The following is a 26,155-nucleotide window of genomic DNA, read 5'->3' as shown; positions in this document are numbered from 1 at the left end:
TATTCAAAGTTTTGGGATCAACAATGATCTGACTTCTCGGAAGACCAAAAACTACCAGTTATTAAATCCATCCTTAAAATGTCCCCTTTTAAAAAACTTGTATACACACAATTTATGATTAATAATAATTTATACTTTACTCCTCCTATCTTAAATAAATTTAATTCTAAAGTCTCCCCTGCATGTCCCTGCTGTTCCTACCCCCAGGCAGATATTCTCCATGTTATGTGGTCCTGCCGATACTCACACACCAGCTGGTGCTCTTTCAAAGTGCGATTAGACAAAATGGGCTACCATAAATCAACCCTTTCTTGGGAAATGGTGATACTTCACATCACTGACCTTAAACTCTCAAACTTGAGATTGCATGTCTTAATCACACTTTGTTTATTAGTTAAACTTTACATAACCAAAAATTGGCTTGATCACACTAAGCTGTCTAGGAAAGGTTTCAGAACCAATAAACGTGTTTACTTCCAGAAATTCTGGAATACCCTCTTCGATCATATTTTCAATGATTAGGAAATTGATGGTATGGAATATTTAATTATTTGTGGTTTGCCTCTTTTCTTTCTCTCTCCTTTTGGCCCAGGGATCTATTTCGAGGTCTTTCCTTGGTTATTCCCTTTTATTAAAGCAGTATGAAGTTTATTATGTTATGAACCTTTTCTCATACATTGCTCAGTTATTTTATCCCTTTCTTTATCAATGACTTCAAGCAGCACTACTGTATATTTTGTATATAGTTAGTAGTTTTAAGTTTTATTTCTGTTTTTGGTTATGATGTTCTCTTTCTTATTATTGTTGATTTCAAAACTGCAAATGTATGTGGTATGCATATGCTGCAGAAAATAATAACATTTCTATTGGAAAATAAAATAGTGAATGTAATCACATTACTTAATTTGGATTGGAAATTTTATCCAGAGAAGGGATAAGCATTTATGACAAATATTTCTTTCCACTGTATTTTTGTATTTGATGAAACTACTTTAGATTCCTGGTTTTGTTAGTTGGAATATTTGATTTGTGGAGATACAACAAGACAGATTTACAAGTTAATGGAGGGTTAATCAGAAAGGTGAAAAATATGGAAAGGAGCAAGGTAAAGCTGTCCACTTTCACCATTTCTTTTCATTTTGGTCATGCAAGCCCTAGTACAGAGTGGGGAACATACCTCTCAACCTCTTAGTGCTAGAAATCTGACAATGCCTGACAAAATAGAGGGACAAAGGCCCAAAAATAGGGACATATTTTAAATATTGCTTTTATAAACTTAGAAAGTTGTTAGAATAACAGGGTTTTTGTTAACATGCATTCTTCTGAAGGATTTGAAGTCTGAAACTCAAATGTACGTCATTACTTAGTGACTTCAGTCACCATACCATCACAGTGATTTGCCAGCAAAGCACAAATTTTAAGAGGGACGGTCCAAAAATATGAGGCAGAAATCTGGACATTCTGCAAACATTTGGACAACTGAGAGGTATGGTGAGGAAAGACCTGTGTCATTTAAAAGACAGACAAAGGCCAACTGGGCCAAGCAAGCTTTTTATTTATCTGCAGATGATGCATCTTACTGGCATGGGATTTAGAAGTAGTAGTAAAAATAAGGCAGATGGAAAAATCTAAGGACGACACAGAATTACAGTATAATATGAAATGATACATGTAACTGTTGAATGAAATGCAGAGAAAGCAATATTGGGATGCATAGAACACACTGTAGTTACCTACAAAAGTGGGGCAGATTTGAGTTAGTATAGAGAAAAATGAACAGCTAAGAGAGAAGCATGTGGAAAAGTGCCATGTAACAAGGAATAAACAAGGACAGTACTAGAAAACAAATTAATTTTGAGGCAAAAATGTTAACTTGACAGTAAAGAACTAATGACACACAACTTCAATTTTGAAAGACATGCACTGGCATACCCGAAGGACTGCTGTGAACAAATTCAATAAAAGGATTAAAAAACACTGTCATGTAGTGATGGCCATAATTTGCTGGTGATGGGGACTTTGGCATTTATTCAAATATAGACTTGTTTCTCAGAAGGTTGCAAATTTCATTTTTGATTCTATAAGATCAAGAAGTTGTGCATTCTTTCCTCAAATCAGGCACTGGGATTAATTTATTCCTACAGTGACAATTCTGCAGAGGGAGTTGCACTTTCATTCAGACAAGACATTAAATTGATGATGACTGACTGGGAGAAAGACATTTTTTTTCAGATTTCCCCTATTCACTACAATTTCTTCCTGGATTTCTACTGAAAACGTATGCAGGACCAGTGGCACTGACCTGGTAAACAAAATGCAACAAATGATCTAACTTATGATGCATGAAATGTTTTTTATATGTTGAACAAGAACTGTCTCCCCTTTTGAGCACATCTCTGTCATTGAAAGAATGCAGACTAGGACTTTAGACACATATTCATTATTTTATTCTCCAAATACAGCATGAAAAAAGTGTCCAGCTGTGGGCAAGTAAGAATGTGTGCGTGTGGCATCACACAGCCACTCACAAAATGGTATTCATGAAGCACTTAAAACAATGTTTAAATATGTCAAGTCTGAATTTCAAACATCTCTCAGAATATACATAATATTTACATTATAAAATTGCATCTAGTAAGAAAAAATAATTAAATGAAAATCATTACATGAGAAGAATGAAAAGTACAACATTAAGAGTGAAAACTGTACTAATGTGCACAGCACACATTTTAGTACAAGGGTTGCTCATTCTTAGCTGCTTCTTTTCTTATATTTTTTTTATTTAGAATAAAAATATGCAGGTTAAGATAAGATGGTTTAACATACCAGTAAAGAATACTTTCCTTCTGACTGTGAGTAGCACATGGCCATTTCGGGCTGCATTAGTCATCAGATCGAGTACTTGTTTGTGTGGTTTCCCTTTGACAGTGACTCCATCAATGCACAGCAATTCATCTCCAGCCCTAAGGCGGCCATCTTTCTCAGCTGCTCCCAAAGGAATTATGGCACCAATATAAATCTGACAAGGAAAAAATAAAACAAAGCATAAGTGCAGCATAGCAGTATGCAACTGAAGATGCTAGGACAGGACAGCATGAATGAACTTCAGAGACAGTAAAGTGTTCATAAAAAAATAAAAAAAATGCTTGAAGCACACTAGTGATTCTACTTCAAAGATCTGTGCTAAATGGATAATTGTCACTTCTTTCAAAATTACAGCAAAGAAAAAAAATCTGTATATAAATTATAGATTTACAGAATCTTATAGAATAATTCAAATATCCCACATTTCTGTTGACACAAACTACAACTACTAAATGAACTGAAGTGCTGTACTGCATTTATGAGCCTGCTTGCTTTATTTATTCATTACGTGATTTGACTGAAAGCTATGCTATGGTACCATGCTGTCCATGTCTTTACGATCAACATTCTGATTATTTTGCATTTTTCTTTGACTGTAAAAAGGCAGTATGTTGTGACTGATAAGGGCCCTAACTGGTCCAGACCAAGTGCATGTCAAGAACAAATAAGTATAATTATCTGTGTTATGCACACTTCTCTTTATAGCTGATTAATGATTTTTATTTTATCTTGCTCATTTTTCAATACAAACAAAAAAGTAGTGCAAACCAATGATGTCAGACATTTCAGAAATTAAAATAAAAATACAGTCTTTCAGAACTTGCCCTTCTGCACTAATTTCTCTTCTGTTATTACTAAACAATGGTAAATATAAGTCAACTAATCAGAAATTTTAAATTCATTCTAAGCACTTGAATGAAAGACTTATCTCTGCGTGAGTATAATTTCGTTGCAGTAGTACGTCTCAGAACAAAAATAATTATTATACTTGCTGGGCTAGTAAGAAGAAAAACATTCTTTAGCATTTATAAATTAGCTATGCTTACATTAACTACCAACAGTACTCACACACTTACGAGGTCAAAGCCATTACCACCTGCAGGCAATAAGAACAGGATTTTTAAAAATGTATAGAATCCAATCAATGCAAGCAAAAATAAAAGTAACAAGCAAGGAACTTAAGGATCAGTTAAAATTCTTGGCCATCTTATTCAGGGAAATAATTTAGACAGAGATGTGTGCTGATTGTGCTGTTAACTTCACTCACATGTAATACCAGTTAAAATGGATCCTGTTCAGTAATGGTAAATCATACCATCTGGGTTTACCTATCTTCTATGTCCCAATGCTTGGATACATTTTTCTGAGTAGTGGCTGCTTTCTTGCAAGAAAATAGTGCAGGTCTTATTGATGAAGGTGATCTTCTTCTTCTTCTTTTGGCTTTTTCCCGGTTAGGGGTTACCACAGCGGATCACCTGTCCGCTCATGATTGGCAGTGGAGTTTTACGGTGTCAAGTTGCCAGCCCAGCGCCCAACCTTCCACAGAAGGCACACACATGTACACACTCACACCTAGGGCCAATTTAGTCTGTCCAATCCACCTACAGCATGTCTTTGGGATGTGGGAGGAAACCGGAGCACCTGGAGGAAACCCACGCAACCACAGGGAGGACATGCAGACTCCGCACAGAAGGCACCCCAGCCGAGAATCAAACCGGAGAACCTCTTGCTGTGAGGTGGCAACGCTAACCGCTGCACCACCGTGGCCGCCCATCTTATTGATGAAGGTGATAAGAGACCCTATTACATATCCCATATTTCATTGTTCTATGATATGTCTTATCTTTTCTGAATGTATTTAATCTCTTAATGCCAGAGAAAATGTGTCTGTGTAGTAGCTTATAACAGGAAGATGTCATTGTTTTTCTTTCAAGTTGCATGTTTCCTTTCTTTGACTTGATGATATTTCACAGAGATAAATGAAAGACTGAGGTAAGTCATTGAAATTGGTTAAACAAATGTGTTTTGGTGGGTAAAATACCTTAAAAATTCAAGGCACAATGCTTGTTTTTTTTACAGCTATTAAAACAGAATGAACTCAAGAAATTACATTTTTCTAACAAAGTGACTAAAAGGCTTCAGAGAAAAAAGTCTAAAAATTTATATTTCTCCAAAGAAAGAAGGATAGCCAAATTGGAGATTTTATAGAACAGGGCTGAATTTATGCAAAAAGCAGGAGGAATCCAGGTCTCCAAACTCTGTTAATCCACAATGACCTACCAGCTCATCTGAGGCCAGTACATCACCCTTGTTGACCTCTCTCTCTCTCTCTCTCTCTATATATATATATATATATATATCTAGGGTCTACTTCTGTTTATTGGAAAATCACTTTTTCGAAAAACAGAAAGCCGAACCCACTTTAGCCACAATACACTTAAACGAAAGTGCACTTTCGCAAATACTGACTCCCTGAAGCACGGCTGAGTGGGGATAAGGAAATACAGCCTTTTCCCCACTGTAGTGCGATCTCGGAGTTAGTATAGGGTGTGGGGGATGCAGGGGGGCTTGCCCCCTTGCAAAAAATGTGTTTTTTTTCCAATTTAGTGAACTGGTGTTCGCGAAAGTGCACTTTTGCTAAAGTGGGTTCGGCTTTCTGTTTTTCGACAAACAGATATATACACACACACACACACACACACACACACACACATAGGGGTTTGAAGCTAGTCAGTGAAGTACCTAGAGGACTTCCGCCAGCACTAATACTGCAAAGTACACCGTGAAACAGACAACTACATTTTTACCACCATCTTTGCAATACCAGGGATTATACTTGAGGCTAACAATGTGGTAGAACCAAGCAAACATCTGAAAATTCTACGGAAGCACACGCATCTACAGTTGCTGCTCCCAAAGACAGCAACAAAGCACCAAAGAAGCACTGCTGGGGAGCCCTGCCAACTTAAATGCCCTTGGAAGCCATGGCCATTCATCTGGTTGCCTGCCACAAAACTATAGCAGCCTTCTCATAGACAACATTTTGGCTTTTTTGGTCCATGTCATGCACCATTGGGAAACTTTGTTAGTGTTATGTGCAATGGTGCTACCATTATGTAGTACAAGTTGTTGGTGTGGCACAATGGTGTTAACAGTGGCATGGTAAGTATGCAGCAGGTACTTGTGGTACAATGGTGTTAACAATGGCATGGTAAGTGTGTAGCAGGTACTTACTGCTGCACTTTTGTTCTTTAGTGCCTCCAGGATGAGCAAAGGTAAACTGCTTTTCTCCAAATCCCCAGAGGGGGGTCACTGACCTACCCTTGCTTGCTCACTGTGCCTCACAGATGCTCATGCAGATTTATAACATAGACAGTATCTTAGCATGGCTTGGCCCACAGCCATGATGAGTACAGAATGCTGATCAGGAACATTCATTAGGCACTGCCTTATTAGCATAAGTGCTGCACTAGAAGCTTTGCATAATAAAAGCCCTCACAGCTGCCTTGGTCTCATCACTTTTCATAAGATTGCAAGGCCAGCAACTTTCACAGCTTGCTCAAACAGAGAAATACAAATTTTTAATTAAAGCTACTTGTCTGTATGGCAAGTGCATGGCTCTAAAAAACCTGATATTAGCTGCTGCCCTTCTAAAAATATTTGCTTACAAACTACAATGCAGTTATGGTAATGTATATCTGTTGATGTTGTATCGTACAGGTGCAATCAGAGTAGTGTGAGATGTTCCACTCATCAGAACACCTTGAAACTGAAGTATACAAATTCCTCAGCAGTGGTGCAGTATACTATAAAATCCTCGGGTATTACAAAACAGAGATACAGTAGTGCAAAGCATGTAGGATTATCAGTCTGTGCTCTTGTGAATTTAGCCTTTATTGTACTACTACCATAGAGGTCTGATACAGATACTGATTCTGCTGTGTGATGCCATGTTCAGGTTTCTAACCCGTCTTACCAGGAAGGCAATGTACAGACTACTACCACTCCTGTATTTGATAGCCAAGTTATGCTGTACTTACAGTGTGTGCAGCACTGTGTGTGTGGGGGTGGGGGGTGGGAAAATAACTGTTTTATACACCTGGATGAGGGAATATAGTAGGTCAACAAATTGTAGGGAAATGGTATTACTGGTTGTGGCTATGTACTTTGCAAGTGTGATGCTTGGTGTGGTACAAATTGTTTATGTATTTCTGCTACACAAACTAATCACTATACATACAGCAGTAGCATACCTGTAGGTCCCAGATATATGCTTCTGTGTACCGGCATAAGGCACACTCCTACAGAAATACAAGTTCCTCTTACTTAGAAAGGTACTTGCTGTGTCTCACTCATGTATTTGTGGCTTCAGCAGGGTCCTATAAGTATGAGATTGTGCTGTACCTGTCTGTCTGCATGCTTAAGAATATCTGTCTATGGCTAAACTTGGATTCTGTCAAACCCAAGGCATAGGAAAGGACAATCAGCGGCAGCTGTAACATGTATGGTAATTAACAGAGGACTACTGTAGGAGGCTGGTGCATATGGACACCACGTGCAGACATCAAATAAAATCTATTCTCTTTCCATGTTTTTGTGGGAAATGGTTACAATACAGTGAAGCAATACAACTGTCCATGGGGAGTGAGGTTGAGTGTGGAAGAGTAGGGTGATACTAAGAAAGAAAGGTTAAAAGTTGTTAGGAGGTAAGTGCTGGTGTGACTGAGTCAGAGTGAGAGGAAGCTAAAGTACTGATACTGTCAATTGACACATTGAATTGTGAACAATTATCAGTGATACTTGTGTGAAAAGGTACTGTTTCAGGTTATGTCTGAATTCTTTGAGATGTTGAGGTGGATTGGAGTTTAATAGAGAGGGATTCCCAGGTCTGAGGTGCCAATATGGAAAAAGATGTGTGTGGCAGAATGCCTTTTGCTTTGTGGGATGGTAAGGTTGAGAAAGAAATGTGACCTAAAAGTGTCTGCACTTGTGGTTCATTTGGTAAGTCTGTCATCAAAGAGGAGGAATGTACTGTTAGTATGTTAGTGATGCAAGCAGAAGGATACAACTTTGTTTAATTGACAGCCATTTGGCTTTGGTTAGCACTGTGCAAAAATGTTCTGTGGTGAGAGAAGTTGAATTAATCTACATATGTGTGTTTCAACGGTTTAGAGGGAGGACAGGTTTTTATTGGATGCTGTAGCTATAAACTGAAGGCCATACTCTAATTGGACTCTTACATATTGCCTTTACTTTCTGGGGTGGGGAAATGTAATATTATCCTAGCAAAAGTAGGGAGCCGATTTTGAACAATGTGGTGTTGAAAATACAGCAACTGGTATAGCCAAATGTCCAAATATTTAAGAGTTGTGGTGATTACTAAGGAGATGTTTTTGCAGTGGAGGACTGTCCACTTTTTGGGGACCATAGCAAAGTTTTGTCGAGAACCAGTGATTGTAACTGTGTATCAGATGTTGTCTCTTCCATCCATCCCTCAATGAATGGGTACTTTAGATCCAATAAGATCCTACTTTCGCCACTCTCAGATTTTGGAGCCAAGGCTTAGGCTCCTCCATCTACCCATAATCCCCTGCTTGTAACAAATTACCTCAGATCATGACTGACACTAATTTGCTTCGGACCCAGATCTCTGGGCTCAGTGCTTTAGGTGTCAGTTAGGAGTTTTTTGGTCTCTCTCTTTTTGCTTTAAGGGAAAGTATTAACATACCCTGTTTCCTACCTACTTAACAATTTTCTTCCTACCTCCCCTACAAAAAAAAAGTCCAACGTTGTAGTAGACAAGTTGAGCAGATATATTCTTCTGTCTCATGAGTGGTCACTTAAACCTGGTAGTTGTGGAACTTATCTTCATCTACTGGGGCCAACCTTGCTGTAATCACCCTTCAACACCAAATGCAGCAGGTAGTTTGCCCTAATCCCCCAAGAGGTAGAGTCCTAGAGGGAGACTTCAGTCCACACTTGGCCCCGGTCTCCTTTATGCTTATCATCCCACTCCTCTCATACAGAAGTTTCTGCAGAAAGCAAAGTGGAGCAAAGCTATGGGGTGATCTTCATTGCTCCCTTCTGGCCTTGACAGGTGTGTTTCCCCTTCCTCTGGTTTAACCTGACTCACCCTATTTAGGTACTGCAGCCTGTTCCAGATCACCTCTCTCTCTCTCAAATGCTTCACCCAGACATTGAAGCCCTCAAGTTGACCACGTGGTTTCTCCATTTCCAATGATGATCAGATAGTCCAGGCTTTCATCTCAGGTAATACACATTTTGACTTCCTCACAAAAACCCTCAACAAGAAAGATTAACAAGAGCAAATGAAAGAGAGTTTTGATTTGGGACTGCAGTAGAAATATAGATTCCTTTTCAGCTCCCCTCCTGGCTGTTGTAATTTTTTTGGCCAGCCTTTTTATATAATGGAGCAAGTTAATCTGCTATTAAAGTCCAGTTAGCAGCTCATCTTCAGCTTTCACGCTAGAGAAAATCAATCACCTATTGCTTCTTCGAATCTGTACAAGGTCCTCTTTAAGGGACATTTTTCTTCTCTGGCCTCCTGTCAGGAAACCTGGCTCTCCTTAGACTTTGATGAGACCTCCATTTGAGCCTACAGTCACAGCTGAGTTAAAATATCTTTGCTGGAAAATTTTGTTTCTGATGGCAGTTACTTCCATACCGAGTGTTGGAACTTCCCACCCTTTCTTGTAAAGCTCCTTATCTGGCTTTCCCCAAGGATAAAGTGATTTTGAGAACAAACCCTTGCTTTCTTCCTAAAGTGGCTTCTGAATCATCACTCATCCAAGTCCATCAATCTTCCCACTTTCTTGTCTCATTTTACCAGTAAGGGAAAGTAAATTGCACCATCTTTTGGATGTGATTGTCAACTCAAATTCTATTTGCATCACAATAAAAACATCAGAAAGACTGACCAGGCAAAACTGGGTAAAGCAGTGTCTAAAGTAACTCTTTCATGTTGGCTAACTGGGTGCATTTTTTATTTTTATAAGGAAAAGGGACTGTCATTGCCTGGCAATGGTGGTGCAGCGGTAGCATTGTTGCCTCACAGCAAGAGGTTCTCCCATTCGATTCTCAGCTGGAGTGCGGGAGTGCCTTCTATGTGGAGTCTGCATGTCCTCCCCACGGTCGAATGGTGTTCCGAAAGACATGTGTGAATGGGCGTGCCTTCGTTGAAGGTTGGGCGTTGAGCTGGCAACTCGGCACCGTAAAAACGTACTGCCAATCATTAGCGGACCGGAGGTCCGCTGTGGCGACCCCTAACCGGGAAAAAGCCAAAAGACAAACAACAACTGTCACTGCCTGACACTCCATTCTGTTAAATCAGTTGCTACTTCAAGTGGCTTCTTCTACAAAGTAGCAATTGATGACATTTGTGCCACAGCTATTTAGTCTAATTTCCATACCTTCATATCCCATTGGAAGCTGGACTTTCAATCTAGGTCCAGAGCATCATTTGGAATATCCTTCCATGAGTCCAGCAAGATTTATTTATGACAGCTGTGGACTCAGTCCCATTCATTGAAGATGGATGGAACTGACAACACCAGATACAAAATTTATGTACTTACCATGGCAGTACATTTGTGTTTTCTGCTTGCGTCCTCAACTTCCCTCCTTCCAGTTTCATATTCCTTTTTCCTGAGTAACTGCAGCCCATACACCAAATGTCTGAACCTATGGTTCCTCTCATACTGAGCAGGATTACTACTGCAACAACACATCAGTAGGGCAAAACTAATCTGCCTCAAGAGGGTCTAATCCAAGCTCACTTTCTCTAATTGTGGGTGAACAATCCAACACTTGGTGAATTCTGCTTCACAATGACTGGAAGAACTAAATTTGAAGGATCAAAAAGTGATGTTGCTATGACTACTTGACTGCCAAAAACCAATTATTCTTGTGGTAATTTTTCTGGCACCTCCTGCTTAAAACCCTAAAAAGCCAGAAGGATCATGACCCCCTGCTTTTATGGTCTCTGCTCATACTGAAAATCAAGATCAAGTGAGTTTTTGCCTTTCTAATCCACGCAAAGTTTCAGTCCTCCCTGAGCTCAATGTAGGACACCAATATGACAGTTACAAGGGGTGGATGACTTAGGTTCATAGGTAGGTACTAGGCTACCTGCCCGAGGGCATTTATAAGCCTAACCAGAGTGTGTTGGCTTTCACCGCCCCATTGATTAATTAACTAATCCTCTGTCAAGCAGAGCCAATGAAGTGATCTCAGTGGTGTATTTTCTGTTACCCAACCACTTGTCAAGGTTTCTCTTGAAGAGTGTTAGTGAGGGGCTCTGCCTGATGTAATTTTGGAATTTTGTTCCAAAGCATGGGGAGTCTCTGTGACAGGAATCTATCCCTCCAGCATTCTATTTATTAGGAATCTATTCCCCCAGCATGTTCTATTTATTGTTGTGGTCAGGTTTAGCTCACTAGAACGCGTGGCTCATAGTGACTTGGATTTCTTTAGGTGGAGCATGTCCATCAATTCTGAGTTGGACATGGCTTTGTAAGTCAGGCAGAGATCACCTGTGAGTAAGCGATATGCCACTGAGTACAGCCAGATTTTTTTCAGTCGGGCTGCATAGGACATATGTTTGAGGCCAGTAATCCTCTTGGTGAGGTACTTTTGTGGTCTTTTCAGCTGTTGGAAGTGTCTTGTGAGGTACATCCCAAATGGAGCATTGTACTCTATGATGGGTCTAATGAGTGACGAGTAGAGGGGCACTATAACCTCTATTTCTAGATGCGAACCCTTTAGTAATTAGATGGGCCACACAAAAGGATTTCCTAACTACTTTGGCAATATGATTGTCAAAGGAGAGATTACTATCTACCTGGGTCTCCAGATCTCTTATTACCTCTTCTGTATTAAGGGGGCTGCCACCTATGTGGTAATTCATGGGTGTTTTATTTTTCCCAAACGGGATGACTATGCATTTTTTGGCATTTAGCTTGAGGCCATGACTCTGACACCAGGTGTCTGTTTCAGTAAGGCCCTTCCGGAGGATGTCCGTGTCAGCCGGAGAGTCAATTATGGCTCCCAGTTTGCAGTCATCGGCGAACTTGGTTAGCCATAGTCCTCCTGTGTTTGCCTGTACTTCTGAGAAGTACATGCCGAACAGTAGGGGTCCCATGACCGAGCCTTGCGGGACACCACTTGTGACTGTTTTAGAGTTGGACCTGGAGCCTGCTATTCTTACCGTGTGAGTTCTGTCTGTAAGCCAGTTGGCAACCCATCTCATGACGTAGAGGTTTATGTTCAGGCTGGTGAGTTTTTTTGTAATACCCGAGTGGGGAATGGTGTCGAAAGCCTTGGCGAGGTCAAGGTAGGTTATGTGAACCACCTTTCCCTTGTTTATGGCCTTGGTGACTGTCTCAAAGAAGTCATCCAGGTTTAGTAGGCATGATCTGCCCTTAACAAAACCGAACTGGGTCGGGTCAAGTGTTTGGAGGTTCCCAATGTCTTTGTTAATGAGTTCCATGATGATGCACTCCATAGCCTTGCAGACCAGGCTAGTCAGGCTTACAGGTCGATAGTTACCAGGGTCAGTTGTGGCCCCAACTTTGTGGAGAGGAATAACCATTGCTGCGCACCATTCTATGTGCATGTAGCCTGTGGAGAGGCTGAGGTTGAACAGCGTGTTTAGGTGGGGGGTTAGTTCGTTCTGTAGTTCGTGCAAGACGCAGCCTGGGACACCATCTGGTCCCACTGATGCTGTGTTTTTGGCTTTTGAAAGGGCTGTTTTCACCTGTGCATCTGTGGTATATGGGACACTACACTTTTCCGGTATTGTTGTGGGCCCTTTTGGAGGTGAGAGGGGGGTTAAGTTTGCACTGAATCTGACAAGATGTTAGCAATATCAGTAGGTTCAGTATATTTTGTGCTATTTTGCACTAGTTCAGTGCATATCTGCGAGTTGCCACTTAGAGTCTTAACATAGCTAAAGAAGGCTTTGTGGTTTTCTTTTGAATACTTGGCTATTTTTCTTTCAAAGTTAGCCTTGGACGATTTCATGAGGGACCTTAGTTTCTTACTGATACTGATCAGGGATATCTTTCCTTCTTGGGATTTGCTTTTTTTCTGAACTAGTTTCCACCTTCTATTGTATAACTTGTTTATTGCAGGGGTCCACCAAACTGATTTCCTTCTCTTAGAGGAGTGAGTTTTGGTTTTGCTATGGATGGCACGATCCATGCATCCTTGTAAGTGCTCAGAGTGCATTTGTAAAGGTTTCTGCATCTTGGGCAGCGTTATCCTTTAGCATGGGGGCTGTGAAACTTACCAGCTCTGTCTTAAGTAAGGTGAAGTTTACTTTAGAAAAGTTTTTTACTGTGGTTTCCTTAGTTGGGGGTGGTGGTGGAGTGATTAGTTTATGGTCTGATCTAACCAGTGACAGGTTGACCTCTGGTGTGGAACACATCGCCCATGTTGGTGATGACCAGGTCCAATACGTTTTCACCTCTGGTAGGGGAGTTTACCAGCTGATCCAGGGCATTTGAGTTGCTGAATTCCAGGAAGTGCTTGGCCTGGGAATTTGTACTCTAGTAGTTTTCCCAGTGAATGGTAGGGCAATTGAAATCGCCCAATATCAGGGTGTTCGGTAGGACCTTCATGTTTTCCAGTATCTCCAGAAAGGTGGAGTGGTGGTCCTAGGTCATGGAGGGTGATCTGTAGCAGGCCACAATTTGCATTGCAGATTTGCCCGATGTTAGTTGCACATAGATGATCTCAGAGGTATCATGCTGCTCCACTAACCTGGAGGTGTAGGTATCCTTGATGAATATGGATACACCCCTTCCTTTTGTGTTTTGGTCCATGTTCTGTGGCAGAAACGTGTGGTATGAGTTGTAGCCCAGTAGTTCTGGTGTGCTCTCTGGAGCCTTGAACCAGGTTTCAGTTACTGCACAGATGTCAACATTCTCCATTCTGAGGAGTGCTTTGAGCGCGTGCATTTTGAGATCTAAACTCCTGGCGTTGAGTAACATAGCCCTCAGTTTTTTGTTAATTGTACTGTTTACGGAGGTGGGTTTGACTTTTGAGCCTTGCCTAAAAAAGACACTATGGGTGCAGCAAGAGCCTTGGCCAGTATTTGAAAGCCTAGGGGTGACAGGTGCAAGCCGTCTCTTGCGAAGCAACGTGGCTTGTCGAGCATGTCGGCCCAGGCTGACAGACACTGGATCCCCTTTGAATGACACCAGAAACCAGCCAATTGTTGAAACTGATAATTGTTTCTTTATACTGAGGCATCATTCTTGGTGAGGGCAGGATGCTACTCAGGGTCAGGGTCATACCAGCCTGGGCTACATGATCAGAGAGCTCTTCCATGTCTCTTTTCATGTAGTCCAGGGAGGTACGTCTCAGGTCATTCACACCAACATGAACAACGACAGAGTCATATTTGTACTTGTTCTGGAGTGACGTGAGTGCTTGCGTTATGTGGCGGATTCTGGCTCCCGACAGGCAGCTAACAGTAACCTTCTGCTTGTCCAGCCGAACGAGTGGGACGACACTGTGCCTGACTATAGAGTCACCTATTACTAGTGTGTTAGGTATGTTATTTTGCCTTAAGGGCTGTGATTGTGCGGCACACTGATTTTGTGTTTTATGTGTTGTCTGGTTTGTGACGGGAAGTGCAGGTTGTTTGGGTGTTTGCTTTGGAGGTCTCTGATGCTTTTGCAGGTTTTTGTTTAGAGTCTCTGAGTATGATTTTGTGAATTTATGTGTATTTTTTGCCAGTGCTGTTTTAGTAGGTCTGTGTGCGGCTGGAGTTGTGGTGCAAGTGTTAACCTTCTCCTCTTAACTGTTCCAGTCTTGGGTGGAGACAGCTTAGCTTCCAGTTTGGCTGTATAATTGCATCTCTCGCATATGTTAGTGTTTTGTGGTAGGAGGAGAGGGTTGTCTGTGTACATGAGGCAGTTGTAACATTGCCTCAGGATACCTAGATTCACCAGCTGGACTGGAGAGTGCACCTGAAGTTGCCCTTTGGTCATGCCTGAATAGTAGAGTGAGCTGCTTAGTCGCTTGGTTGGTGAGGGGTGAATAAAGAGCCTTGCCCTGCTGGGCAATCAGTGTCAGGGTATATTAGTGCTTGCTATTAGGTCTGAGCAAGTGCTGGGCTGTAAGATGCTTTCTGAGTGCTTAGGTTGAGAGTTAGACTAGTTTCAAGGGAAAAAGTGAAGAGGAGACTTAGTGGAGCCGGTAATAATTTAACCGTAGCTAACTAGCACTGCCCGGTGCGCAAAATCATACAAAAGCATTTTTTATAGTAGGGAAATGAAAGAGATAGAAATTAGCCCAAAATGGCCAATAAACTACTAACGTCTAAGCTGGAACCACTCCTCCAGGGACAGATAGGTTGCTCAAAGCTCCACTCACTCACAGGTGAGCAGAGAAACTTCCTTCTATCCAAGTAAGGTATGGGCAACTCAGAAACTAGTATCACAGTCCTGAATTCAGCACTAGTCTGAAAACTGGACTATACTAGCTTATAAAGGCGGGAAAAAAGGAATTTTTTTTTTTTTTTTTTTAAAAGATAAGGCAAAAACAGTAAAATATACACTTAAAACAGCTTTAAACGACTACAAACGATCAGAAAAGGCTATCGCACTTTAGTGTGTAGCCTACAACAGTTAAATAAATTATTTAAACAAAAAACTTTTTAAAAGTGCAGGCAGTCAAATAAGTACAATATGTGAAAAAAACAAGCTTTTAAATCACAATAAATGCTGGAAAATCTACGTTTAGGCGGAAAACAGTTAAGTACAGCAAGAAAGTACAGAAAACTGATACTTAATCACTCCAAAGTCTCTCTTCTAAGCTAGAAGGCTTGTATCAGTTTAAGGCTTTCTAGTGCTACCCAGTAGGTTAGTTACAGGAAAGATGGGAAACAAGCACAGATGTGGTCTTTTAAACCAGAAAGTTAAAAGAGATCAACAAACTGTTCAAATGGTCAATAAACAATTTCTGGGCCAAGAACCTCTCCTCTATTGGTAGACAGGCTACCTAGTACTTACCACTCCCACTGATAAGCTAGAAGGCTTTCCTCCAACACAGAAAGGTTTGCGGGGCTCAGAAGCTTACCAACAGTCCTGGATACAGCAACTCTGTACCTGGACTAGGCTAGTTGCAGGAAAGGTGGGAAACAAGTGCAAGTGTGGCTTTTAAACCAGATTGTTGAAAGAGATGGAAAAAAAACTGCCCAAACCGCCAATAGCTACACTTTTTGGGCCAGGAACCACTCCTCTTGTGGTAGATAGACTACCTAATGCTTACCACTCCCACTGATATGCTAGAAGGCTTCCCTCCAACACAGAAAGGCTTGGGGGGCTCAGAAGCTTACAAAGAGTCCTGGAATACAGCAAATCTGTACCTGGACTAGACGAGTTATAGGAGAGGCGGGGAACAAGTACAAACGTAGGCTTTTAAGCCAGCAAGTTGAAAGAGATGGAAAACTGCCCAAACAGCCAAATAAACTACAATTTCTGGGACAAAAACTCACTCTTCCCGTGGAGGATAGGCTACCTAGTGCTTACCACTCCCACTGATAAGCTAGAAGGCTTCTCTCCAACACAGTAGGGCTTGGGGGGCTCAGAAGCTTACCAACAATCCTGGATACAGCAAATCTGTACCTGGACTACACTAGTTAAAGGAAAGGCAAGGACCAAATGCAAAACAGGCTTTTAACCAGAAAGTAGAAAGAGATGGAAAAACTGCCCAAATGGCCAATGAACTACAATTTCAGGGCCAAAACCCACTCTTTCCATGGTAGATAAGTTACCTAGTGCTTACCACTCCCACTGATAAGCTACAAGGCTTCCCTCCAACATAGAAAGACTGGATACAGCAAGTCTGTATCTGGACTTGACTAGTTACAGAAAAGGCTGGAAACAAGCCTAGAATTTTTTTTTTGTTACAGAAAAGCAGCTAAAACAGCAGTAAATACAATTCAAACTGTAGTGCAGGCCAGCAAACCGGAGTGTGTAGCAACACTACGGCAAATACAGTTCAAATAAATGCAATTAAATTAACAAATGACTAAAAAAAGTGCAGAAGGCAGTATATTAGAAGGTTACTAACAAGCAGTAATAAGTGCCGAGTAAGAGTGACTGAACAGATAACAGCACGCAGAAGAGCAACTAAGAAATTTACAGTAAGAGCAGCTGAATAAAAAAAAAAAATATATATATTTTTTTTTTTTTGAGAGAGGGAACAGAGCAGGATTAAGAGGTTACAGGTGTTGTCCTTCCCAAATGCTCGCTTTGTACACATTAGGAGTGCCTGAAATCAGAATATGATCTCACTGCACGCAGTTGAGTGAGCAAATGAGATGGGCCCAGAAGGAGTATCCAAATACAAATCTACAAGAGGGGCAGGCAATTTCAAAGCCACCAACATTAACACCAAAACAAGAACAGTGAGGGTGGGTGGGGAACTAACTGTAGAGAGACAGCCGCATATCACCTACTCAGAGGCGATCTCTGCCTAACATACATAGCTATGTCAAACCCAGAGCTGTTGGACATGCTCCACTTAAAGAAATCCCAATCCCTCCGAGCTACATGCACTAGGGACCTAAACCTTGTCACCACAATAAACAGAACATGCCGGAGGGATAGATTCCTGTCCCAGGGACTTCCCATACTCTGGAAAAAACTACCTATCTTATCAAACAAAGCTCCTCATTAGCACTCTTCAAGAAAAATCTTGATGATTGGATGGGAAAGAGGAAATTCACCCCAGGGATCACCTCTGTGGCTCTGCTCAACAGTGGCACAGGAAAATAATTTTCTTGGATGGCAAAAGCCAGGGTACTTTTTTGGCTGGGCTTGTATAGGCCCCAGGGCCGATAGCCAAGTACCTACCTATGAACCACAACTTCAGTTGAGTTAATATTCAGTGAAAACACAAATAAATAAATTAAGTACAGTACTATATGCAAAAGGGCAGATAAAAGTGTACTTAAATTCAGTTATACATCCAGCTGATTTCAGGTAGATGTTAGCCAGCCAAAGCTCTGATATTAAGCAGAGATAACTCAAAATGTACCACTTATATAAGGCAAGACAGAATGTCAGCGATGAGGTGAAACTACCCCCCACTGCTATCAATGGCTACACAGAAATTCTAAAAAGTACTCTGTAGAGAGACAGCCACAACTTCAGATGATTTAATATTCAGTGAAAACACAAATAAATAAATTAAATACAGTACTATATGCAAAAGAGCAGATAAAAGTGTACTTAAATTCCCTTATACATCCAGCTGATTTCAGGTAGATGTTAGCTGGCCAAAGCTCTGATATTAAGCAGAGCTAACTCAAAATGTACCACTTATATAAGGCGAGACAGAATGTCAGTGATGAGGAGAAACTACCCTCCCCCCCCCCACACTGCTATCCACGGCTACACAGAAATTCTAAAAAGTACTCTGTAGAGAGACAGCCACAATTCAGATGAGTTAATATTCAGTGAAAAAAACAAATAAATAAATTAAATACAGTACTATATGCAAAAGAGCAGATAAAAGCATACTTAAATTCACTTATACGTCCAGCTGATTTCAGGTAGATGTTAGCCATCCAAAGATCTGATATTAGGTAGAGATAACTCAAAATGTACCACTTATATAAGGCAAGACAGAATGTCAGTGATGAGGTGAAACTATCCCCACCCCCACTGTTATCAACGGCTACACAGAAATTCTAAAAAGTACTCTGTAGAGAGACAGTCACAACTTCAGTTGAGTTAATTTTCAGTAAAAAAAACTGAAATAAATAAATTAAATACAGTACTATATGCAAAAGAGCAGAAAAAAGTGTACTTAAATTCACTTATACGTCCAGTTGATTTCAGGTAAATGTTAGCCAGCCAAAGCTCTGATATTAAGCAAAGATAACTCAAAATATACCACTTATACAAAGCAAGACAGAATGTCAGTGATGAGGTGAAACTACCCCCCACTGCTATCAATGGCTACACAGAAATTCTAAAAAGTACTCTGCAGAGAGACAGCCACAACTTCAGTTGAGTTAATATTCGGTGAAAAACAAATAAATAAATTAAATACAGTACGATATGCAAAAGAGCAGATAAAAGTGCACTTAAATTCACTTATACTTCCAGCTAATTTCAGGTATATGTTAGCCGGCCAAAGCTCTGATATTAAGCACAGATAACTCAAAATGTACCATTTATATAAGGCACGACAGAATGTCAGTGATGAGTTGAAATTATCCCCCACTGCTATCAATGGCTACACAGAAATTCTAAAAAGTACTCTGTAGAGAGACAGCCACAACTTCAGTTGAGTTAATATTCAGTGAAAAACAAATAAATAAATTAAATACAGTACGATATGCAAAAGAGCAGATAAAAGTGCACTTAAATTCACTTATACTTCCAGCTAATTTCAGGTATATGTTAGCCGGCCAAAGCTCTGATATTAAGCACAGATAACTCAAAATGTACCATTTATATAAGGCACGACAGAATGTCAGTGATGAGTTGAAACTATCCCCCACTGCTATCAATGGCTACACAGAAATTCTAAAAAGTACTCTGTAGAGAGACAGCCACAACTTCAGTTGAGTTAATATTCAGTGAAAAACACAAATAAATAAATTAAATACAGTACTATATGCAAAAGAGCAGATAAAAGCATACTTAAATTCACTTATAAGTCCAGCTGATTTCAGGTAGATGTTAGCCGGCCAAAGCTCTGATATTAAGCAGAGATAACTCGAAATGTACCACTAATATAAGGCAAGACAGAATGTCAGTGATGAGGTGAAACTACCCCCCGCCCACTGCAATCAATGGCTACACAGAAATTCTAAAAAGTACTCTGTAGAGAGACAGCCACAACTTCAGTTGAGTTAATATTCAGTGAAAAACACAATTAAATTAAATACAGCACTATATGCAAAAGAGCAGATAAAAGTGTACTTAAATTCACTTTTACGTCCAGCTGATTTCAGGTAGATGTTAGCTGGCCAAAGCTCTGATATTAAGCAGAGAAAACTCAAAATGTACCACTTATATAAGGCAAGACAGAATGTCATTGATGAGGTGAAACCACCCCCCCCCCACTGCTATCAATGGCTACACAGAAATTCTAAAAAGTACTCTGTAGACAGACAGCCACAACTTCAGATGAGTTAATGTTGTGTCTTTCGGCTTTTCCCGGTTAGGGGTCGCCACAGCGTAACTCCGGTCTGCTAATGATTGGTAGTTGATTTTTACGTGCCGAGTTACCAGCCCTAACTTGAGATGAGTTAATATTCAGTGAAAAAAGCAAATAAATAAATTAAATACAGTACTATATGCAAAAGAGCAGATAAAAGCATACTTAAATCAACTTATACGTCCAGCTGATTTCAGGTAGATGTTAGCCATCCAAAGCTCTGATATCAGGCAGAGATAACTCAAAATGTACCACTTATATAAGGCAAGATAGAATGTCAGTGATGAGGTAAAACTATCCCCACCCCCACAGCTATCAACAGCTACACAGAAATTTTAAAAAGTACTCTGTAGAGAGAGAGCCACAATTTCAGTTGAGTTAATATTCAGTGAAAAACACAAATAAATAAATTAAATACAGTACTATAAGCAAAAGAGCAGATAAAAGTGTACTTAAATTCACTTGTACATCCAGCTGATTTCAGGTAAATGTTAGCCACCCAAAGCTCTGATGTTAAGCAGAGATATCTCAAAATGTGCTACTTATATAAGGCAAGACAGAATGTCAGTGATGAGGTTAAACTACCCCCCATTGCTATCAATGGCTACAAAGAAATTCTAAAAAGTACTCTGTAGAGAGACAGCCACAACTTCAGTTGGAGTTAATATTCAGTGAAAAACACAAATAAATAAATTACAGTACTATATGCAAAAGAGCAGATAAAAGTGTACTTAAATTCACTTATATATCCAGCTGATTTTACGTAGATGTTAGCTGTCCAAATGTCCAAAGACTTCCCAAAGGCTATTGTTATGCACTCCTTGGCATTTAGTTTCAGTCCATGTCTCTAATGGCCTGGTGGTGCCTCCTTCGGGTGCTGTTTTTCCTGGTATTCCATTGGTCTTCTTTAGAATATATATCTATGTGTATGTATGTGTGTATATATATATATATATATATATATATATATATATATATATATATATATATATATATATATATATATATACATATATATATATATATACATATATATATATATATATATATATATGTTTTTCTCTGGGAGGAATTATAATGTTTCTTGTTATAAGATATGGGCATACTCAATCTGAGGTAATTTGGTACAAGCAGGGGGTTATTGGGTATGAGGAGGAGCCTGAGCCTTGGATCCAAAGTCTGAGAGTCTCCGAAGTTGGATTCGATGGAATCCGAAATACCCATTCAGAGAGGAAGATGGAAGCAGACAATACAGCTCGACCATTATGGCTTGTACATAACCTTCGATTTTTGTTTTGTGTTGAGAATGAGATTATTGGTTGCAGCCAGTGGGATATGGCTTGTAGGTCTTTTTCCAGAAGAACTTTGATGTTGAAATGAGAGGTGTCACATCTGTATATGACCATATCATATACATAGAGAGTTATGGTGATTTAGGAGAGATTACCAGATGTACTGTTTATAAAGGTTGAAAAAAGAAGTGATGAAAAAATTGACTTTCTATACAACTTTGGAAATGGGAGAAAGGTTTGATGAAGCTCTGGCTATGCGGACTTTAGAAAGCTTTCTTACAAATGGGGAATTCAAACTAGAGGAGAGTATTAGCGCACAGTCCTGACTCTTGGGACTGGAGAAGCAGTTTGAGATCAATAAGGCTAAAGGCCTTATTGAGGTCTATGAAAACTGCACCTGTTAGATGGCCTTTGTCTGTCCCTTGTAGGATAACATCTGTCAAAGTATAGATGCCTGTAATCAAAGGCTTAATCCAGTATTTATTTACAAAGTAATTTTTTTTATGAAGGAGTAGAGGTTGCATGAACTTGTGATCCTTGAGAATACATTGACACTAGAAGCCCTGATGACAGCAACACTCGTGCATTAAAGACTAGGTATTCTTATTATATAAGAATATCACCCAAATCAGCCTTAAGCCAATAGTACATGCCTTAATTACTGTGTTCTGCACCTGTGCTTTTACGGCTTTCAAACAGGCTGACTGCAGCTGGTGTGAAACTTATCAGCACATTTGCTGATTCCCATGTCACAGTCTCCTTTGTGGTGGATCAGTTTAATAGCAATTCAAAACATTTGGGTTTACATACCTTCTGTTTTGTTCTTTCCTTGCCACAGATTTCATCAGCATTGACCTTAGCTTTTTAATCATCTATATTAAATTATCACTTATGACACAGGCAATCATACATTTATATAAATGAAAAAAAAAACATACTGACATATTTGGAGGTTACAAATATTAGCCATCACATATCATTTTCTGTACAGCCACTGTCAATCCAACATTACATAGCTGCCTCTCCTTAAACCTCATTCCTCTTCCAAAAGATTGCTCTGCATGTATTGTTCAAACAATTCCCATTTTTCTATGTAATTTGCTTCTACCCTTTTCTGATGATCCCACTTTCAGTTCTTTTCTCTGCTGCTATATTCACTACTTCAAATACAGTTGGTTTAGACTTTGATTTCCATTTTCTAGTCATTACTATTTTTTGGCAGTCCGCAGAATTAAACTTTGCACGGCTTTACTATGTCTGGGCAATTCAGATCCTGTATTCCAGCTCAAAAAATGATTTACTTGTAGTTACACCAATTTGCTCACCCATTATTTCTGACAGAGTCTGTAGGGGATTTTGAAAGCTTGACAATTCATTACATTCCCAAATACCTCTTTCTTCCCCATCACACTTCCAGCATTTGCAATTTACTTGCGGAAGAATTCTCTGGAGTCTGTTTGGGGTATAAAATACATATGCAAACACTTCCAAGCAAAAATCCTAAATCTTTTAGAAATTGTTACATATTTGAAAGCTAAACATATATCCTTCCATTGATTCTTTGTGAATTGCTTATTCAATCTCTCTTCCCCTATCTTTTCTAATCTTCTCTGGTTGATTCCTATTATTAACATACAATGTTTTATAAGCCCCACTAATTATCCTTTTTTAAGGGCAGCTTATGTTCTAGATTCAACTAAAAACTTTACCAGTGCTGGTCTTTCACTTAGGATTCCATCCCTTTTCCTTTGCCTATAATCTGTTACACACCTATGAACCCATGATAATGACCACAAGGACCTTTTAAAGCCTAGCCTTGCATCCTAAATCTCTGACAAGTTCTGGCACCCTTAAGTGTAAGCATGGGCTTGGAAGATGAAACATTTACAAGCAGGGTCTTGGGAGATGAATGGACAACATAGAAACATAGATGCCAAACCAGGGATGAATTTCCTGTTCCCCATCCAACTGTCCAAGTCACACTTGAATTAGGATAAGGAGGAACTCTGATTCACTTGGATGAAGAGCCTGTTCCAGGGCAGGGGAAGTCTGTGGGATTCATACTGGTCTCTCCAGCAGATCCTGTTTATATCACAGGCAATGTTTAAATCTTTGGAACAGGTTATTCTGGAGCTGTTTATTTTGTGGATAGGCAGGAGGTCCATCAAGGTGGCATCTGACAATGCCTTGTATGTCAGGTATAGATCTTCCCTCAACAACTTGTAGGCGACAGAATACAGGGATATGGTCTTGAGGCAGTCTGCACAGGACATGTTACATATGTTCTGTATTCTTCTAGTGAGGAACACCTGTTAAGATACAAATCAAAGGGGGCATTGTAGTCAATGATAGGTCTGATGAATGACAAATACAGTGGAATAACAACCTTCTTGGACCTAGATGCCATACCTTTGTTTATAAGTTGTGCAACATAGAATGATTTCCTCACTACTGTAGACAAGTGATGGACAAAGGCTAGATTACTGTCTATGCATGTCCCCAAGTCCCTGACTACTGGGTTGACTTTTACGGCTCTTTTGTCAATATGACAGTTATCAGGGGTGGATGACTTTCTGAATGATACTATTATGTATTGATTGGCATTTAGCTTTAGTCCACATCACTGACACCAGTTATTTATCTGTGTCAGCTCTTCCTGAAGAACACTGGAGTCAGTGGAGGATTCCATGACTGCTGCTAGTCTGCAATCATCTGCATATTTATACAGCCAGAGGCCCTTGTTACTGGCCTTGATCTCAGAGAAATAAATGCCAAAAAGGAGAAGTCCTAGAGGACCAATCCCCGAGGGGCTTTGCTTGCAGCTTACCTCTTCAAAGAGGTGGACTCCCCCATTCCTACTTCCTGGATCCTATCTGTGAGCCAGATGGCTATCTACTGGGTGACTTGAGGGTTTACAACTAACTTGTTGAGTTTGTCAACAATGCCTGAGTGGGGTATTGTCTCAAATGCCTTAGCCAGGTCAGAGTAGGTAGTGTGAACTGATTTGCCCTCATCCATTGCTTTGGTGACCTTCTCAAAGAAATCCACCAGGTTGAGTAGACATGAACTGCCTTTGATGAAACCAAACTGGGTTGGATCCAGTGTCTTGCGGTTTCCTATGTCATTACTGATCATTTCTGTGATAATTCTTTCCATGGCTTTGCATATGAGACTAGTGAGACTTAAATGTCTGTAATTTCCAGGGTCTGTAAATGGCCCACCTTTAGAAAGAGGGTGACTCTTGGTGTTCTCCATTCATGATGCATCAAGCCTGTTTGGAGGCTATAGTTAAATAGCAATTCCCGAGGGCCTGATAGGTTATGTCTCATGCCATTTACAAGGCATCCTGGGATTTTGTTTGGGCCCAGTGATGCAGGCTTCTTGGCTTTACAGAGAGCATTTAGGACCTGTTCCCTAGTGACAGTACGGGAGTCATACTTGATGGTATTAACTGAGGGGAAATTGAGCTGGATTTGTCTGCCAGTAGGGGGTCAGGGGTTGGTATAATGGTTAAAGTGCTTGCCTTATAAGCAAGAGGTACAGAGTTTGATTCTCACCAAGGGAAATTGGCTACGCTAGCCTGGGGTCTATATTATATAGCTGATGCTTCAAAATTTCGAACCTCACATGAGCAAACTCTTATGAGTGAAGTTCGAAATATTGACTATATAATAAAATAAAATAAATAAAAAACTTACCTTACTGCTTTGAGCAGGGGGGCAAGCCTCCCTGCACCCTCCACACCCCCCTACTTAAATATACCAACTCCGAGAACACACACCAGTGCAGAAAAGGAAAATTACCCATTCTGCGCACGAAAAGCCGTTGACTTTCACCTTCGACCTTTCCGATGTTCGATCATATGATGTCGACCATCTATGATTCGAACATCAGAACGGTCGCTCATCTAATGTAGACCCACTAGTCTAGTACTGACCTATGAACCTATAAGCAAGGTTTGCTATTTCTACTGGCTCAGTATAGGTGTCTCCATTAATAATGAACTCCACACATAACCGTGTATTGCCTTTGAGGTTGAGGACACAGTTAAAGAATGCCTTGTGGTTATCATTGGCCTGGGAGGCCAAATTAAACTCAGATTTGCTTTTAGTAGACTTTTATTTATCCTCAGATTTGCTTGTTTAGTTTGATGAGAGTACTTTTATCCTGCTGGGTGTTACGCCTCCTAATTTTTGCCAAGATTTTCTTCCTTCTGTTATACAGACTACTGATGTTCTGATTCCACCACGGTGACTTTTTTTTTTGAGTTTGTTCTGTACTACTTCCTAGTGGGTACATCTGCCTCTATGCAGCTATTAACATGCTTTATAGGGTTTCTGTAAACAGTTTTGTATAGGCAACAGTGCTCTCAGGGTTTATGGGGCTTGTAATTCTGCCAGGATATCACTTAACAGCAAGAAGTTACACTTAGAATAGTTACTTAACATTCCAGGGTTAGCTGGGGTTCTGGGTTTTATTTTTACTTCAAAGCAGACATTACACTAGGGGTGTGCAGCACTCTCAAATATTAGTGAGAACCAGGATCCAGTATATTTGCACCCCTGGTTGGTGTACTGACAATGTGGTCAATGGAGTTTGTATTTATAAAATCCAGGAATCTCTTTGCCTGCATGCTTGGTGTCATATATGATTCCCAGATACCAGTGGGGTAACTAAAGTTGCTCATGAATATCGTACTGGGTTGGATGGTGAGTGTTTCTGATAAGCATAAGTGCATATTATGGGTTTGCTTGGTCATAGAGGGAGATCAATAGATTGCAAGGAAGTGG

At 40.2% G+C, this 26,155-nt stretch overlaps 1 protein-coding gene across 2 annotated transcripts in view; it reads right to left on the bottom strand.

Annotated features, from left to right (window-relative positions):
• Positions 1 to 26,155, bottom strand: part of MAGI3 (membrane associated guanylate kinase, WW and PDZ domain containing 3) — a 2,524,824-nt gene that overhangs the window by 543,320 nt on the left and 1,955,349 nt on the right. For both annotated transcript variants that reach the window (XM_044076986.1, XM_044076987.1), the window contains exon 15: positions 2,827 to 3,019. In XM_044076986.1, coding sequence (XP_043932921.1) covers positions 2,827 to 3,019 — 193 coding nt within the window. The remainder of the gene's footprint in view (positions 1 to 2,826; positions 3,020 to 26,155) is intronic.

The sequence above is a fragment of the Protopterus annectens genome, chromosome 7.part0 (genome assembly GCF_019279795.1).
Source record: "Protopterus annectens isolate FY-2018-M chromosome 7.part0, PAN1.0, whole genome shotgun sequence".
NCBI classification, from domain to species: Eukaryota; Metazoa; Chordata; order Ceratodontiformes; family Protopteridae; genus Protopterus; species Protopterus annectens.
This window is presented reverse-complemented; position numbering and strand designations above follow the sequence as displayed.